Raw genomic sequence first — 16,233 nt, forward strand, 5'->3', positions numbered from 1 at the left:
CATTTGGCAATGACAATGACAATGACAATCAATCAAGGCGACCGATTCCCACTCCACTCTGACTGACTATGCGCCGACATCACCGAGATATCAACCTGCTTCGTGATGCCCCTGCGCAACTCCCGATTACGCTCTGCCGTCTCTGCATCTTGCAGGATCCGCTCGATACTATCCGTCTCCTCGGGCAAGTCATCTTCATCTCCATACCCCGGGTTATCGGAGCGTCCACTGGAGTGGTTATTCCGTGACGTCTTCGACTGAACGCCCTTATTCCCCGAGAAAGGCCCACTGAGTTCATAAGACCGCGACCGGGCTGCACTCGACAGCTTCCGCACCGACGAGATCAGCAGCGGCCGGATACAAGGCACCGACGAGGTGATGATGATAATCAGGTTCTCGGCGTAGCCCCAGCGGATGAGCTCGATGCCGCCGTGGGCGCCTAGGTTCGTGATGCCCGGGATGTCGCCGTATTTGGTGGACTTGATGATCACGGCGATCATGGCCAGGATCCCCAGGCTCATTAGGATGATTAGACTGATTTTGATCCGCAGGCGCAGGTTGAGGTTCCAGAAGATTACTGTGGGGAAGACGGCGAGGAAGAGGTCGGCTGCTGCGTTGACGGCTGTATTTATTAGTATACATTGTATACGCAGTTGGATGGGGCTAAGGCGTACCAGATGAGAAGTAGGCGAATTTTATAACGGCCGCGCTGTCTCCGCATGTTGTCTTGATGTTTGGATTCCACAGCACGCGCACGTCCCGGCAGATGCTCAGAGGCAGCACGCCAGATACGATGTTCCCCGCGAGCTGGAGCAGCATGACGCTCCACAAGGCAATGGTGTACGTGCGTTTGTTCCCCAGGATGGCGATGATATACAGGGCAAAGGCAGAGCGGGCGAAGCCAGTGCCGATGGTGACAAGCGGGATCTCGATCGCGATGGCCTTCAGCACGACCTTGAGGTCGGCATACTCGAGTTTCGTCAGGTCGGTGCCGAAGCCGTGATTGACGGACAGCTGCAGCAGGACGGTCGCTGCCAGGGTCATTCCCTAGTAGAGACGTGGTTAGTGATGTTGTGATAGTCTGGGGAAGTGCGGGTGGTGGGAGATCGCAATACCCAGGACACGATCATCAGCACATCATCGAAGCGGAACTGGCGCAGCTTGATCTTTGCAAAGACTCGCAAGATGAGGATGAACGCAGCGACGGCGACGGCAGCCCACATGCCCCGGACCAGGGCAAAGCCTGGGTCGTTGGAAGAATCAAAGGCCATCGCTGTCTGTCACTTCCAACTGCTCTCCTGCAAGCTGCAGGCAACGGATAGCTTCATATTTAAGGCACAGAATCAGGAATTGAATAATAGACTTTGCCAGGACGCAGCGAGTTGGGGAACCCTGGCTCCAGCTGGGCTTGTTGTAGCCATGGCGCACAAGCGCCGAAATTATTAGGCCGGGCAGTGGACAGGATCGAGCAGAGCCGGGTCTGAGGCATCTCACTGGCCGTGCAGTAAGGCCTAGCAAGATAGTCGGTGGGTATTCACGAGCAGAGTTCCATGGCTCTGGCTGAAACTGCGCCACCGGTTAGGGCTTGCCGGCGAGAACCACGTGTGGTCGAAAAAAACGGCGAAAACGCTGCAGAAACGCTCTATTTTTCGGCGATGGTGAAACTGCCAAAATTGAGGAACGTGCCTTGTGATTGTTCAGAGTAGTTGGGCGTCGATCTGGATCGTCGTTGTGATCGCTGACGAGACCAGCAAGTGCAGTGTGCACGACCCAGTCGCCGGTCGATTTGATTAATCAAGGCTGTTCGTCCGATCCGGCGATTCCGATCTGGCGCAGGCCAGCCATCGACGTACTAGTATTCTAGTGCAGTTTGCGAGTCAGAGCTCCACTCGCATTCCGGTGCTGCTGGTGGCCAGTGTCCTTCGCAGACCCGCTGCACAGCGAGCCCACCGATCCAGCAATGCCAGCGCATAACCAGTTAACCACCAGACCATCTGATTAGCCGCATTAATCTCACTGCGACCGTGGACCTCGATCTGACCTGTTAACGGCTTTGGGGAACACCTCCGACCACGTGGCGGAGGTTGTCTCCGGCTGGCGCAGCCGGATAAGATTATAAGATCTCAAGCTCTTCGCCCCTTTTGGCATCTGACACTGACACTCATTTCACCCCCACCATGAAGGCCGCCTGGACCGCAGCTGCTGCTCTGCTGCTCGCCGGCTCGACCTCTGCGTCCTCCGGCGACTGCCACTGTCTGCCCGGCGACGACTGCTGGCCCGCCGCCAGTCAATGGGACTCGCTGAACAGCACCGTCGGTGGGCGTCTGATCGCGACGGTGCCCGTGGGATCTCCTTGCCACGACCCGACCTACGATGCGACCGCCTGCGCACAGCTGAAGGAGGACTGGAATCTCCCCCAGACCCAGTATGAATGAATGCCTGGACACCCCCTTGCCGCTGTGGAATGCTGACTTGCGCGCGCCTGCAGCTATGTTTCGTCATCGTCGGTCATGCAGCAGTTCTTTGCCAACAGGAGCTGCGATCCCTTCACTGACAAGTCGAGTCCGTGTGAGCTTGGAAACTACGTGAGCTATGCCGTTGATGTTGCCTCGAGCGACGACGTCGTTGCCGCGATCAAGTTTGCGCAGGATAACAATGTCCGCTTCGTCGTTAAGAACACCGGCCATGAGTGAGTAACGCTTGTCATTTCAAATAAAACCGCGCTGACCCGTGCAGCTATCTAGGTCGTTCGACCGGTGCCGGTGCACTCTCCGTCTGGACGCACAACCTCAAGGATATCGAGTACGTCGACTGGGCCGAGGACTCTTATACTGGACCCGCATACAAGCTGGGAAGTGGCGTGCAGGGATTTGATGTCTTGGAGACCACCCACGCCCAGGGCCATGTAATTGTCGGTGGCGAGTGTCCGACAGTCGGTCTGGCAGGAGGATATCTCCAGGGTGGAGGACACTCGGCCCTGAGCACCAGCTTCGGTCTCGGTGCTGACCAGTCGCTGGCCTTTGAGGTCGTCACCGCTGCTGGAGATGTTATCACGGCCTCGCGCACGGAGAACACCGACCTCTACTGGGCCCTCAGCGGTGGCGGTGCCGGCAACTGGGCCGTCGTCCTGTCTGTTACGGTCAAGGCATACCAGAGCGAGATTGTCTCCGGGGCGACTGTGACCTACAGCACCAAGGACCTTTCCAAGGACGTCTTCATTGAAGCCGTGGATCACTTCCACCGTCTCCTCCCTGACATGATTGATGCTGGCACTACGGTCATCTACCAGATGCTCCCTGGCTATTTCTTGATTAAGCCCTTGACTGCGTTCAACATGACCAGCGCGCAGGTTAAAGATATTCTTGCCCCCTTCCTCTCCGAACTCGACAGCCTCAGCATCCAGTACCAGGCCAACTATACCCAGTACGACTCCTACTACGACCACTACCAGCAGTACATGGGTCCCCTGCCCAACGGCAATCTTGGAGTCGGCGAATTCACCTACGGCGGCCGTCTCCTCCCACGATCGGTACTGCAGTCGAACCCGACTGACTTGGCCACTGCATTGTACGACATCACCTCCCAGGGCGTTGTCGCAGTTGGCGTCGGCCTGAACGTCGCAAAGACCAACGACGTCGACAACGCCATCTTCTCACACTGGCGAGAAGCCGCCGTGACGATGCAAATCGGGCTCAGCTACAACGACACCGCGCCGTGGTCCCAGCTGCTCGCCGAACAGCAGAAAATGACCGATGAGATCAACCCGCTGCTGGAAGCCGTCACGCCCGGCGGTGGTACGTACGAGAACGAGTCGAACTTCCTGCAGCCGAACTGGAAGGAGGTCTTCTTTGGCGACAACTACTCCAAGCTCGAGGAGATCAAGAGCAAGTGGGATCCCAACCACGTCTTCTACGTGCTCAAGGGAGTCGGCAGCGACTACTGGAGTGTCTCTGAGGAGGGGCGCATGTGCAGAGCCCAGAAGAGGTCTACGCCTCCTGCGTGCAGGGCTTGATTTGCGTATCTCGAGTTATACTATTGAGCGTGCTTGTCTGATCACCATAGATTAAATGCTACATAGAATACCCCATAGACCAATGACTTAATTATCGAATTTTATCAAGAGCATAATTTGAAACGACATCGCTTGACAGAATGAACAGACAATTTGACTGTGGATCAGAGTGGACCGTGGAGCCATCACCATGTGGACTGGAGTAGAAGGATCTGAACGAGGGATTTGCAGCAGGAAATGTCTACCGAAGCGAGTCCGCTCGATCTCTCGTGCAGTCCAAGCGCGACGCGAGATTCGCCAGGTTTCGATCGTAATTGCAGGTGGGTCAGAGAACGCAGGAACGCATTCGAATGTCCCGAAGTCGTCCCGGACATTTCCCAAGGAGATTAGCTTAGGAGTTGTCGTTCCAGGGATTGGCCTTATCTCGTTCCATTAATCCATTTGTTGGGCGTGCACTGCACCTTGGAATAAATTGAATAATGGAGCCAGGCCCACAGTTTGACATTCATTCATCTTCGACTCGGCTCCGAGCCCTGAAAGGTACCAGCCCCGATGGTTCACATTGGATTTGATTATTTGGTTCCTGGCCTCGGCCTCGGGTGGATTTCTCCGCTTCGCTTTGACTGTTATTTGTTCTATGCGTATTGTTGCCGTGAATCCATGTGGCATGTGGGACGGACTCGTAGATCTGTCGATGATGGCCTATCCGGTATGCACGTCGCGGGTTGGATATGGACATAGATCTTTGAATAACTGTGACTAGATCTGAAAAGCCATACCTTGAAGTTGTTGACTCGTGCATGGTGGCGGATTCTAGAATGGCCCAACTCGCACTATTGAATCCGGATATAGATATCGGTACTAAACTTCCTGGCTGACTCGCGTCAACGTATGTTGAGTTGTTGACAAACAGATTCCCAAGCCGGAAGTTCCCCAGGTGAACACGCCTAGAACTATTTTTTCCATTCCTTGCTCAAGGTGGGCCGTGGAAGGAGGTGCCCATACAAATCACGCCAGCACGTAGGCGAGCCCCCCTTGCCCTCTGCCACGCCTGATCCAAAGCCTCCACGACTGCTTGAGGTAGAGGACCTTTCACACGCTTCAACATTCTGCACTAGCTGAGGATACGAACCAACCCCGAGAATAACGCCCTTATCTGCCATTCGGATTTTTCCATGGTGGATGCACCACCGCAATCCAATTTCAATAAGTGGGATTCCGTGCCCTTTCGCCACGGGCTCGATTATTGATAGGGCATCCATTGTAGATGGTTTGGAGTAGCAGGCACCCAGACTGCCCTTGTCGCTAGAACGACCCTCAGTGGGCTTTTCTAGGCTAGTGTATTTGCCTGATCACGTACGCATTCTTGTTCTGTATTCTCTGGGCGTGTACCCGCCTCGTATCGGGCTGGTGTCCATTGCGGCTATTCTTGCTACGATTGTGCTGAAATTTGAGTATGAGAGATTGAATCGGGACAAGGAAGCTGTTGATCCTGAGGAGATTCGGGCGAGAATCAGTGGTCAGGAACTGTTGCAGATGGGGGATAAGAGTCCCTGTTTGGGTATATTGTGTAGTATGCAGTATTTACAACTAGATATACTGATGTCCAAGAATCACTCCTCCCTCTCAAACAACTCTAGAATGCCCTCTTGACCATAAGCCGTAGCAAAGTCCAAAGCACTCAGCCCCTTGTTATTCTCCTGTCTCGCATCGAGCCCCCGCGCCAGCAGATCCTGGAACAGGCGTACAGTATCCTGGTCCTCTCTACGTTCCATCTCCTCTCTGGTTGCTATTACATGCAGCAGCGTATCTCCATCATTGTTCACCGCAGAAACGTCATGCGTGTCAAACATCTCCCGGACGTCCTCTTCTGCAGGGGGGTCGGAAATGCAGACTTCATTTTCCTCCTTCAGTTCTTGCACATACGGGAAGAGAGGAGTGTTGCCCTCGTTATCTCGGGCATTCCGATCACAGCCGCTGTCAGTAAAGGTCTGATACAACGCTTTGTATTCCGCAAGATAATCCAAACCATCGCGGTACTGGAATTCGCACTCGTAGGACCCCGCTGGACTAAGCTGCAGCAGCGACGGGGCGAGGATATGCAATGCATTCCCACCACTCGGGCCTGTGAACAGCGGGTCTGCCCCAGCTGCGAGGAGAGTCTTCGTCATGCGTATGGCAACCTGGGCGCTCGGATATTTCACGGCGTAGTACAACGGAGTGAGTCCTGCGTTGTCCTTCGCTGAGACAAGCGCGCCTTTCTCAATAAGCAATGAGAGCGTTTCACAGAGTCCTGAGTCAACGGCCATATGCAGTGCACTTGAGCCCCCGGGACTGGCTGCGTGGATGTTGGCCCCTGCATCGATGAGCTTGACGGGGACTGACTCGTCTTTTATATAGAAGTTAGATCCCTTTGGCTTTGGCGACACGCACGACTCGAGAAGAGGCGTCAGCCCGGCCGCGTTGGTCTTCTCCAGGTCAATACCGGTCTCGAGAAAGGGCGACACGATGCCGTGGTAGTGGCAGATTTCATGGAAGACGGTCGTGGTGGCGGTGCCCTCGCCGGGAAGTGAAAACAAGGGGTCAGCTCCACGCTGAAGAAGCATGGATATCAAGTCGAGGTCGTATGAGCTCTTCATGGCAGCGGCGAGAAGCGGCGTTTCGACACTTGGCTTCCGTTTTGGCCGGTGGCATAGGGCGTTCACATCAGCTCCGGCATTGAGTAGGGCCTCACAGGCTGGGATACTTCCGCTCCTGACGGCGGCATGGATGGCTGATGTGATATCAGCACCATTGCCCAGGAGCCGCTCGATCATGGGCACTCCCCACTTGTATTCTATAGCGAGCGGCAGCGCCGTCGCGTTGATGCTTGCCCCATTCACCAGGATGGTATCCAATGTATCCTTTTGCCAGGGGCCGTGGTGGACAGAGATGTCCGACGTGAGAGCGCACTGCAGGACTGTTCGCCCGTGAGAGTCGACGGCTTCGAGGTCAGCTCCGGCTTTGTAGAGGGACTGGAGCGCCATGATGTGCCACCAATGTGCTCCCCCAGCGAGCATGTGTACTGCGTTGAGGCCTGCCGCCCGGGCTGTCCGGGTGTGCTTGTCCATAGGGGTTCGGAAATAGGCGTTGACGTTGGCGCCATGGCTCAACAAGAGTTCAACCATCTGGAGATTCGACTGCTGTGAACAGAGGGCGGCGTGGAGCAGCGGCGGGTTGATAGAATTCAAGTCTTCTATATGGCGTGCCATCACCTTCATCACTGAGACCAGACCCCAGAAGGCGACGTAATGGACTGGTGCCAGCCCATCGGGCCCAGGGACAGTTGGATCTACTCCAGCGTCCAGAAGAGCCGCTATCAGGGCTTCGTTTCGCTGCGAGAGTGCCACATGGAGAACAGTGTAGGGATCGCAGCTGGTAACATCGAGTTGGACGACGATTTTATTGGCATCAAACCCCTTAAGAGAATACCAATTGAAGGCAACGGACGTGTTCTGGCCACCCCCAGTCCCCGAAGAGGGCTCCAAGATGGCTGCCACGTCTCCCCGGTCCAGGTAGACAGCCAGGTCATAGGCCCTCCACCCAGAGTTATCACGCACACCTTGATCAGCCCCCGCGGAGAGCAGCAGGCGCACAGAATCTTGAATCATCCGGACTTCCTCCTCGGACGCAACAGCAGCCCTTACAGCTTCCGGGGCCTTGTGAACAGGGCTATCGCGTCTCGAGTCCATCAATCGGTTGAGACCATCATCCCACCCACCCCCGCGGCCCGTGCCATACGGGAACCCGGCTTTCCTGCGGGCCTGTCTTGCCGCGACAAGGTCGATCTGGTACTCGGTCGTCGCATGTAGTGGCGTCAGCCCCTGACGGTCCTGGACGTTGATAGCCGCCCCGGCCTGGAGGAGATAGAAGACGCATTCAGAGCTCCCAGATGCAGCGGCGTAGTGCAATGGAGATCGACCGTTTTCGTCCCGCTGGTTGGTATCCCATCCTTGGTCCGTGTACAGCTTGCATAGCAGTCCGAGGGCACTCGACTGTCCAGCAGCGGCCGAGAGATGTAATACATTGCAGCGATTGTCTATGCGACCCTGGGGGTCTACACCAGCCTCCACGAGCTTCAAGACATTAACGTCTGACGCAGCTGCAGCACAGTGAATGGGCATGAATCCATTGTTATCTTGGGCATGGAGGTCAAAACTTATTCCAGCCTCCTGAAGCCAGTCAAAGCGGTCCGCAAAGCGCTTAGTAGGAAGAGAAGAGATCTTATGCAGGATTGTCCGTCCCTGGTTGTCTGCTGTGTTGGGATTGGCACCCAGTTCGAGGAGAGCCTCAGAGTTCGCCCACAGCGGCCGGAAGTCGTCGTCTGTTTTGATTGCGTCGTGGAGCGCCGTGTTTCCATAGTTGTCGACGGCGTTGATATCCACTCCGGCTTCAATAAAACGAGAAATTGTGCTGACCGCGACTCCGCGATCTTTCTTTCCGAAGTCGCGGCTGGACAGCATTACTTGTCCCAGGATGTGTAAACCTAACTCCATCAACAAGCTGTCTAAGAAATTTAATAAGGGAAGGAATAGGTCATACATGTCTTATTCTCAAAGTCAGTCGCCGTCGCAGACGCTCCATGCTGCATCAAGGCCGTGATGAACTGCTGCTCGCCCTTCTCACAGGCCGCCAGCAGGACCGTTCGCCCTCTGCTATCGCGCGACTCAAGATCCAAGCCCTGGTCAAGGAAAAGCTGCACGCGCTCGTATCCGTCGTCGCCAGTCCGCAGGTTGTATATACACGTCTGGCCTGCGTTGTTGCGAATCGTGGGATCCGCGAACTGCAGCCATTCTCGTAATATCGCCAGACTTTGCAGCCGCTTGCGGCAAATCCAATGCAGTGCTGTATTGCCATCTGCGTCTTGCAGGTTTGCGTCAGCACCAAACTCAATGTACGCGTTTACGGCCATGTAACCATTCTTTGCTTCCGCGATCAGGGGCGTCGCGCCGTCTGACTTCCGCGCGTAGTTGAGATCGGCCCCGGCGTCGACGAGGAGGCGGATTGTCTCGCCAGGCTTGGTATATGGGGGGCTTTCGTGCAAAACCGAGTTTCCATCACTGTCAAGTGCCCGTGCATTGGCGCCGTGTCGAAGTAGAATGGCAGCAGTGCGCACGCCGGAGTAATCACGCATGCCCCAGTAGAACAACGGCGTCTTGCCCTTGCCATCGCACACTTCAATATCGCTTCCTGCCTGGATCAGAAGCTCGCCTACTCGCTCAAACTCGTCCTTGCTGGTTTTTCTCCGCCCGTACGATGACTGCTCGGCGTTGGCCCATGCCTGGAGCGCCGTCCATGGACCCATCGGCTCTGAACTGCTGCGGTTTCCGACGTCGCCCACGGAGCGAGCATGCACATCGACACCATGTTTAAGTAGCAGGTCGACTGCTGGAGCGGACCCACTGCACGCTGCAAGATACAGCGCTGTGTTTCCGTCATTATCTTTGACATTGACCTTGGCTCTGATCTCGGGGTATTCTAGGAGAGCACGCAAGGTCTTTTCCTGGCCCTTAACTGCAGCCCAGTGCGGCAGAACGCAGGAACGCGTGGCTTCGTCGATATACTGGAGCAGCAAAGTCGCTGCTTCTGTATGCCCGCCTTCACATGCGAGCTCGACCGGTGTTTTGCCGCGATGGCGGCCTCCCGACCTAGTGGCAGGGCCCTGGGGAGATAACGGATCAGCCCCGGCATCTAGTAGTTGTTGCAAAACATCAACGTAGCCGCCGTCCGCGGCCTTATGTATGGGCGCTAAGCCTTCGTCGTCGTGGTCCGTGAAGCTCGCTTGAGCATCGAGGAGCACGCCCAGTGTGCCTGCGTTGCCATGCATGGCTGCGAGCCAGACGGGCGTCTCGCAGCTGTCGTTGTAGACGTTTAGGTCTGCGCCTCTCGCAATGAGATGTGCTGTATACCGCGAGAGTCCAGCATGCGCAGCTACATGGATAGGCTCGAAGTCTTTAGTGATCCAGTGGGCCATAGAAGCGAACCAAAAGTCCAACCAGGCGTTGTAGGTGTCAGTACCAGTATCAAAAAGACGGTCGAGCGCGTGCATGAGCGCTGGATCTTCAACATCGCAGCTCTCCGCATGGTCGACCAAACCCTGAACGGCATACTGCAAGAAGGGAAACCGGACAAACACGTCATGATGTTCTCTCTCAAAGCCATCGCCATAATGCTCTACGCAGTCAGACTCCCACCCGTTGAAGCAGCCGGAGAGGAGGAGGTAATCGACAATGGATATAGTGAGGGAGCGATGGGTGACAGTTGATTCGAACGCGGGAAACCATGCATTCGAGTTGGATTCCTTTGCAGTTGGCCGCTGGCTGTCGAGCAGGAATTCCGTGAAGGAGTGGTGGATTACCTGGACGGTCTCATTCTCGAGGATTTCCAGCAGGGGACCACAGGCCGTCCGGACCATCAGCTTCGCGTCTTGGTCGTCATCGAGACCGGCTCGATCGGGTAGAGAGAGAATGAGTGTCGCAAGCTCAGTTACTCGCAGTGGCCGAGTGGAATGCGTGATCCAGGACAAGAGCCAGGACTGGAAGGGCAGACCGGCACCAGATTGGACAGCGTGCTCATGCAGAAGATTTACGTACATTTCTTCGAGGGACCCGGGCAATCGCTGGAGATGCTGGTCTACAGGTGTTGTGGACTGTTCCATGAGCTGGTCGAGCATGAGCCGGGCGTAGAGAAACAATCCCTGGGCTTTCTGGCAGATTTTCTCTTTACTCTGCACCTGCTGCTCCTCTGTTAAATAATGTTGGTCTTGCAGGGCGAGCCGCCGTTCGATATATGTCGCGATATCACTCTCAACAGCACGTTTTGTCAGTCGGATGAGACCTAATGAGGGTCCTCTTAGAGCGTCCACCAAGTGCGGGACAGGCCGGCCGGTTATAACGAGCTTTATTGACTGGGGGCTCATCTGTGCGAGCTCCATAAGGAGAGGGAGGAAGCCGTTTTGTTCAACGGCGAGCTCGTCCAAGGCATCAAAGACGACGTATGCGCGAGGAAGAGTCAACAGAGCGGAGAGAAACGCCTGCCAGAGTTCCTGGAAAGGGGTGTATTCACTGCTAGACTTCTCCTTCCGCAGGTCATTAAGTCGCGCTTGGAGAGGGATACTATGGCCCAGCAGCTGGTACATGCAGTCCTGGACCAGGTTGTGGGGGTTGCTGTTGGACTTGATGATGCGACGGGCGAAGAAGAAGACCACGGGCGCCGTCTCTTCGTCTTTTAATCTCTGGATCAGCCGGGCTGCGACGACTGATTTCCCACTGCCCGGGATTCCCTGGATCCAGAGGCCCCCGGTGGTGGTCTCGGTCGAGTCGTGCCATTTCTGGTACGCTTCAGACTGGACAAGCCAGTCGCCGGTTCCTGGGGCATGGGCATTCAGGTGTTTGCGATACTCGCTGCCGTCGGAGTCGAACTCGGTGGGCGACAGCCACGACCGAATGGCAGCGACGTCTTGGGGAGTGACTGTGACTTCCTCTCCCTTGCTCAGACTGGAGTTCGTTAACGACTGAACCAGATCAGGGAGGAGTACAACTCATTGGGATCATCGGGGGTCTCAACGATGACGAAATCGTCGTGATTCATGTCTGGTGGATGATGGAAGAGCGACGGTGTTCATTGCAGCAGATTTGGTCTTGACTCTTTCATATTTGGCCCCCACGGTGTCAGTCCCAATCTGTCAATACGCCCGTCGATCATCTGTCAGTCCAATAAACAATTTGAGAACATATTATCTCTACGCAGTTATATAGACCTTAATCCTTTTTCCTGTTGTTAGCAATATTTATCCCGGTAAATTTGTATATCGAGCCAGCCTCTCGTACAATGGAACCGGATATTTGCTGGATGATTACCAAGGGCATTACTGGGTGCTGGTCATCACATCGACTTATAACAGTTGCCGATGCTGTCACGGTCTTAGGCATGGAACACTGTGTTTTAGCCGTTCAAAATTATATACTATTTAATGAGTATTAATACAGTCAGACTCTTGTCCTGTGATTTTGCAAGATTGACATCTCGGTTCAACCTAGCAATGACTTCTATATAAAATCCCCATGTATACTCCCGAAGCCGGGTATATGCGTGTTACCGGTCAACGGGCGGGGATGGCAACTCGGCGGCAACCTGGTTGGTCGAGGGGAGCTCATGATGAGCCCATGGCTTATTTTCAGCAGGAAAGGGACCGACTGTGGTAATTGTCGGTGGTGTTGATTGCAGGAGCTTCTTCCGTTGACTCCGCTCGTATAAGGCCCATGCAATGGATACAAGGGCAATCACGCCCAGCGGCACCCCAACTCCTGCACCGATCGCAACGTCGTTGTTTGATGAGCCGGCATCCTGCGTGTCTTTGATATCTGAGCAGCTCGTGGTGTTTGTGTCGCTGCTGTTGCTGTTGCTGTCGCTGTCGCTGCTGCTGCTGCTGCTGTTGTTGGCGTCGGACGCTTTCACGTAGCCTTCCAATAGCGCCACCCCCGGCATGAATTTCCCCGATTCGATTGTAAAGGGCTCGCCTGAATCGCATGCTGGGAACTCTTCCTCGGGCCTGTTGACAATGGAGTTGCAGCAGTACAGGATGTCACTGGTCTCTGTGACATTGTATAGCACGATGGCAACTCCGGTCTCCATCTGTACATCGGCTGGGGAACATTAACCATTGTGAAGGGCTAGCGATCGGTGATTGGGAGACCTACTGCAATGCTGGGTGCATTTGCCAGTCTCGAACTTGTCGTCTGTGCAGCTGCCACGCGAAATACCGAAAGGCTGTTCCTGGGACAGACAGAGACCATTGTCCAGGCAGATTGCTCCTTTGCCACAGCAGGCGCTGTCATCGCCAGGTTCACATTGCACGTCATCTGGCGCCTCATCTCCACTTGGAAAGAAACATGTCGCAGTGGACTGGCTGACGAGTAGCGCAGTGTAGAGCAACAAGACTAGTCGGACTGGAAAAGGCGCCCTGCCTGGCATTTTCGAAGTGTGACCTGAGGAAGTCAGAGCCTCAAGAGGAGAACAGGAGGAGAGCAGAAGACAGGAAGACCCGGCGAGGAAAAGAAACAGAGCCTCGAGCCCAGCCTTGCGACAGGCCAGCGCCATGGATTAGGGGCTCCGATGAACTCAGCCCCGTCCTCATTTTATTTTGACTGGGGGGACAATAAAAAATAGGGTTATGATTGGGCACGAGGCATTGGCCACTGCACGCTCGAACCCTCCACAGCGGACTAGATCAAAGCCATCTCTGACGGGGCCTTGGCTCGTCTTCGATCTGACTCTGCGACTATTTTCTTGCGGGTTGCGACCAAAGCAGTCCAGGTGCCGGCTCATTTTGCTCAATGAGTTTGACTGCCCAAGCTTTCTTGTCCCGAGTTGTGACCGCCACGCTTTGCGCCATGGCTGATGAGCTGGCAGAGCCGGCAGAGCTATTCTAAGCACTATCACCGGGCGAGGCTGGGCTAATGCAAGCCCTGCATTGGCTTGTTTATGTGATTGTTCACGATGTCCCACTGCGCCACGTTCACAGGCCTGATTCGATTCGCTTCGGGAATCTCGCATGTATCCCTCGTGAAGGCTTGTCCAGTGAATTTACGGAGGCTCGTGGGCGTGCTTCCAGGATGGGATGATGCAGTGCTTGATGAAGTGAATGCCGACTTTATGATTGGCAGGCTGCTGGTATAAGAGCCTTTATTAAAGATATCGATGACGACGCCTTCACCCCGCGTCTTCCATGCCTTTTCAAGATGAGATGTCGAGATCTCGATAGTGTCATGATCCACTGATTTTCTTCTCACCATGTGCTTCGGAGTATGGCTTTTCTACGCCGATACCTCTGGTTGTGGTCGCTGTTTCTAACACTTCTTTTCCTCTTTCTCGTCCTACGGTCTCTTCCTGTCCGTAGCCCTTTACCTTCCATCAAGGTCTTGAATACAGGGCACTCCCTGCAGTGCACACGCCAGTGGAATCCAGCTGATGATACTGCTCCACCTGCCCATGAACCGGTAGGAATAGGAACACTCCGCGATGTCAGGTATGTATTTTCAGAGCATTTATCGTGGCTCTTCTTATTTATTACTAGGGAGGAGAACTTCTACCGGGGAGGAGTCTCCACGATAGAATTAGTGAACGGATCTTCTCATCCTCTTCCAGCAATTTATGACCCTTATCCAGATTATAACCGGGAGGGTGTGGGGTTTCACGCCTGCTATGGACCACGAGGAACCGTCTTAAATCGCCAGGACCCCGAAGATATGGTTCTGGCCTATCCAGGTCTGCAGGAGGGTATGTCTTCCGTATGCAAATAGTGAAACTGTCTAACAATATTTTGTCTGTACTAGGCTTTCCTTTCCCAAAGTACGGCTCGTATGACGCTCTCAAACTAGACGGTTGCAGCTGTACTACTCGCTCCTCTCGCTTTGGTGCATACGGTTACACCGAGCCGGGCCCTGACAGCTCTGGTCCGAACTCCGCAGACCAGGCTTCTTGGGAGAACGTAAACTGGAAGTCGCTCCAGACGCAGTGCCTTGAAAGGAACAGCGCCATGTATAAGACGCCAGATAGCGGTTGGAATGGTCTCCTCCCCTTGCAATATGAAGCCATTCAACTCAATGAGAAACGACACTCCTCACCAGGATTCCAGACACGGTCGGCAGTGATACTTCGCGCGTGGCATGATATGCAATGGACTGAAAATATGAAGCACCACGTTCGAGCGCTGATAATGGAGCTTTCGTTGCACTCTGGTGCGGAATATGAGGTGTTCCTCTTGACTCATGTCAAGGACAACGACATACCGCTATACGGCCCTGATGACGAGGAGAATATCCAGAACCTAAAGGAAAGATATATCCCAAGGGAGTTTTGGGGTATAACGATATTCTTCAATGAGCAGACACTGGAGTCTTGGTATCCCAAAGTGGACGAGCATAAGTATGGCACCAACTATTTAAGTCTTCCTAGTACTGACATATCGAGACCATTGCATCAGCACTTGCAGCCCCTGCAGATATTCTCCGTCGCATTCCCCGAATTCGACTACTACTGGCAGTTAGAGATGGACGCCCGGTTCACGGGTCATGCATACCACTTCCTTCAACGAGCAAGCGACTTTGCAAAGCAGCAGCCCAGAAAATACCTATGGGAAAGGAATGCATACTTTTATATACCCGGTGCGCATGGGAGCTGGACGAACTTCCTCACGACAGTCGACGAGTCAATGGAGAGCAAAGGGAGCATTTGGGGCCCTGCTCCCCCGGACTCTCTACCATGGCTGGACCCCGTTGGGCCTGAGCCTCCGGTGGAGTTCCCTGAGGACGATGATTATGAGTGGGGGGCTGGCGAAGAGGCAGATCTGATTACTTTTCTTCCAATATTTGATCCATCCGATACAACGTGGGTGTTCTCAACCATGGTCTGGGATATTCCCGAGGATATACCGCGACGTGCATCCCCGGTTACCATGGGTCGATTCTCCCGTCTCCTACTGCGCTCAATCCACGATGCACAAGCGGATCAAGGGATCGCACTGGTGTCAGAGATGACGACCTCATCCTTCGCATTATGGCATGGTCTGAAAGCCGTCCACGTTCCGCATCCTCTATATGCAGACGGCAAATGGACGCCGAAAGAGTTGGCAAGGATGGTAAATCGGGGTCAGCCGGAGAGAATCAACAGTGGGCTAGACAGTCTCTGGAATTGGAACCACAGATTCGACCATATCCTGTATCGAATGACTTATATGTTCACTGCTCAGGCTTCCGAAGACTTTTACCGCAGATGGCTAGGCTTTGAAGCAGACCCCAATCAATACACCGACGGGAGTTATCACCAAGATCCCCAAGGACGGAATTGGTTTGATGGTGGTGCTTTACGCGAGGATTTATATGGCCCGCTTTGCTTCCCATCTATGCTTCTGCATCCTGTCAAGAACACCGCCTCTAGAAAGGGAAGTGACATGGCTGTTCCTGTCTGATCAATGCTGGAATAGGTATCACAGGCCTTCTTTATTACACTCAGCTCGCCATGATTATGATCTTCCCACAGTTTTCCATGGGCGCTACCTAGTATCTCTCGATCCAACGTCTACATAATATAGATTCCATTAAACAACTTCTCAAGGCGCGAATCGATTCTTGGAATTTCTTAGTAGCCATGTATTAAACGCCTGGCTTTTAAATAGATTAGTT

The 16,233-nt window shown here is 54.3% G+C and overlaps 5 protein-coding genes across 5 annotated transcripts; 2 read left to right on the plus strand and 3 right to left on the minus strand.

The window, feature by feature from the left end:
- Positions 1-32: 32 nt before the first annotated feature.
- Positions 33-1,271, minus strand: APUU_71191A (uncharacterized protein; the record flags this gene model as incomplete). Its single annotated transcript, XM_041696148.1, has 3 exons — positions 33-622; positions 675-1,047; positions 1,116-1,271. 3 exons carry the CDS (start codon positions 1,269-1,271, stop codon positions 33-35), a joined length of 1,119 nt encoding a protein of 372 aa, XP_041561807.1.
- Positions 1,272-2,177: 906 nt separating this feature from the next.
- APUU_71192S (putative isoamyl alcohol oxidase) lies at positions 2,178-4,012 on the plus strand (the record flags this gene model as incomplete). Its single annotated transcript, XM_041696149.1, has 3 exons — positions 2,178-2,425; positions 2,489-2,689; positions 2,737-4,012. 3 exons carry the CDS (start codon positions 2,178-2,180, stop codon positions 4,010-4,012), a joined length of 1,725 nt encoding a protein of 574 aa, XP_041561808.1.
- Positions 4,013-5,625: 1,613 nt separating this feature from the next.
- On the minus strand, positions 5,626-11,641 carry APUU_71193A (uncharacterized protein; the record flags this gene model as incomplete). Its single annotated transcript, XM_041696150.1, has 3 exons — positions 5,626-8,537; positions 8,594-11,547; positions 11,592-11,641. 3 exons carry the CDS (start codon positions 11,639-11,641, stop codon positions 5,626-5,628), a joined length of 5,916 nt encoding a protein of 1,971 aa, XP_041561809.1.
- A 504-nt stretch (positions 11,642-12,145) lies between these two features.
- On the minus strand, positions 12,146-13,150 carry APUU_71194A (uncharacterized protein; the record flags this gene model as incomplete). The annotated part of the gene is made up of 2 exons (XM_041696151.1): positions 12,146-12,696; positions 12,751-13,150. The coding sequence occupies 2 exons, from the start codon at positions 13,148-13,150 to the stop codon at positions 12,146-12,148; spliced, it is 951 nt and encodes a 316-aa protein (XP_041561810.1).
- Positions 13,151-13,857: 707 nt separating this feature from the next.
- Positions 13,858-16,019, plus strand: APUU_71195S (DUF3405 domain-containing protein; the record flags this gene model as incomplete). Its single annotated transcript, XM_041696152.1, has 4 exons — positions 13,858-14,078; positions 14,127-14,329; positions 14,386-14,977; positions 15,023-16,019. 4 exons carry the CDS (start codon positions 13,858-13,860, stop codon positions 16,017-16,019), a joined length of 2,013 nt encoding a protein of 670 aa, XP_041561811.1.
- Between the last annotated feature and the right edge of the window lie 214 nt (positions 16,020-16,233).

Source organism: Aspergillus puulaauensis, chromosome 7 (assembly GCF_016861865.1).
Source record: "Aspergillus puulaauensis MK2 DNA, chromosome 7, nearly complete sequence".
Lineage (NCBI taxonomy): Eukaryota > Fungi > Ascomycota > Eurotiomycetes > Eurotiales > Aspergillaceae > Aspergillus > Aspergillus puulaauensis.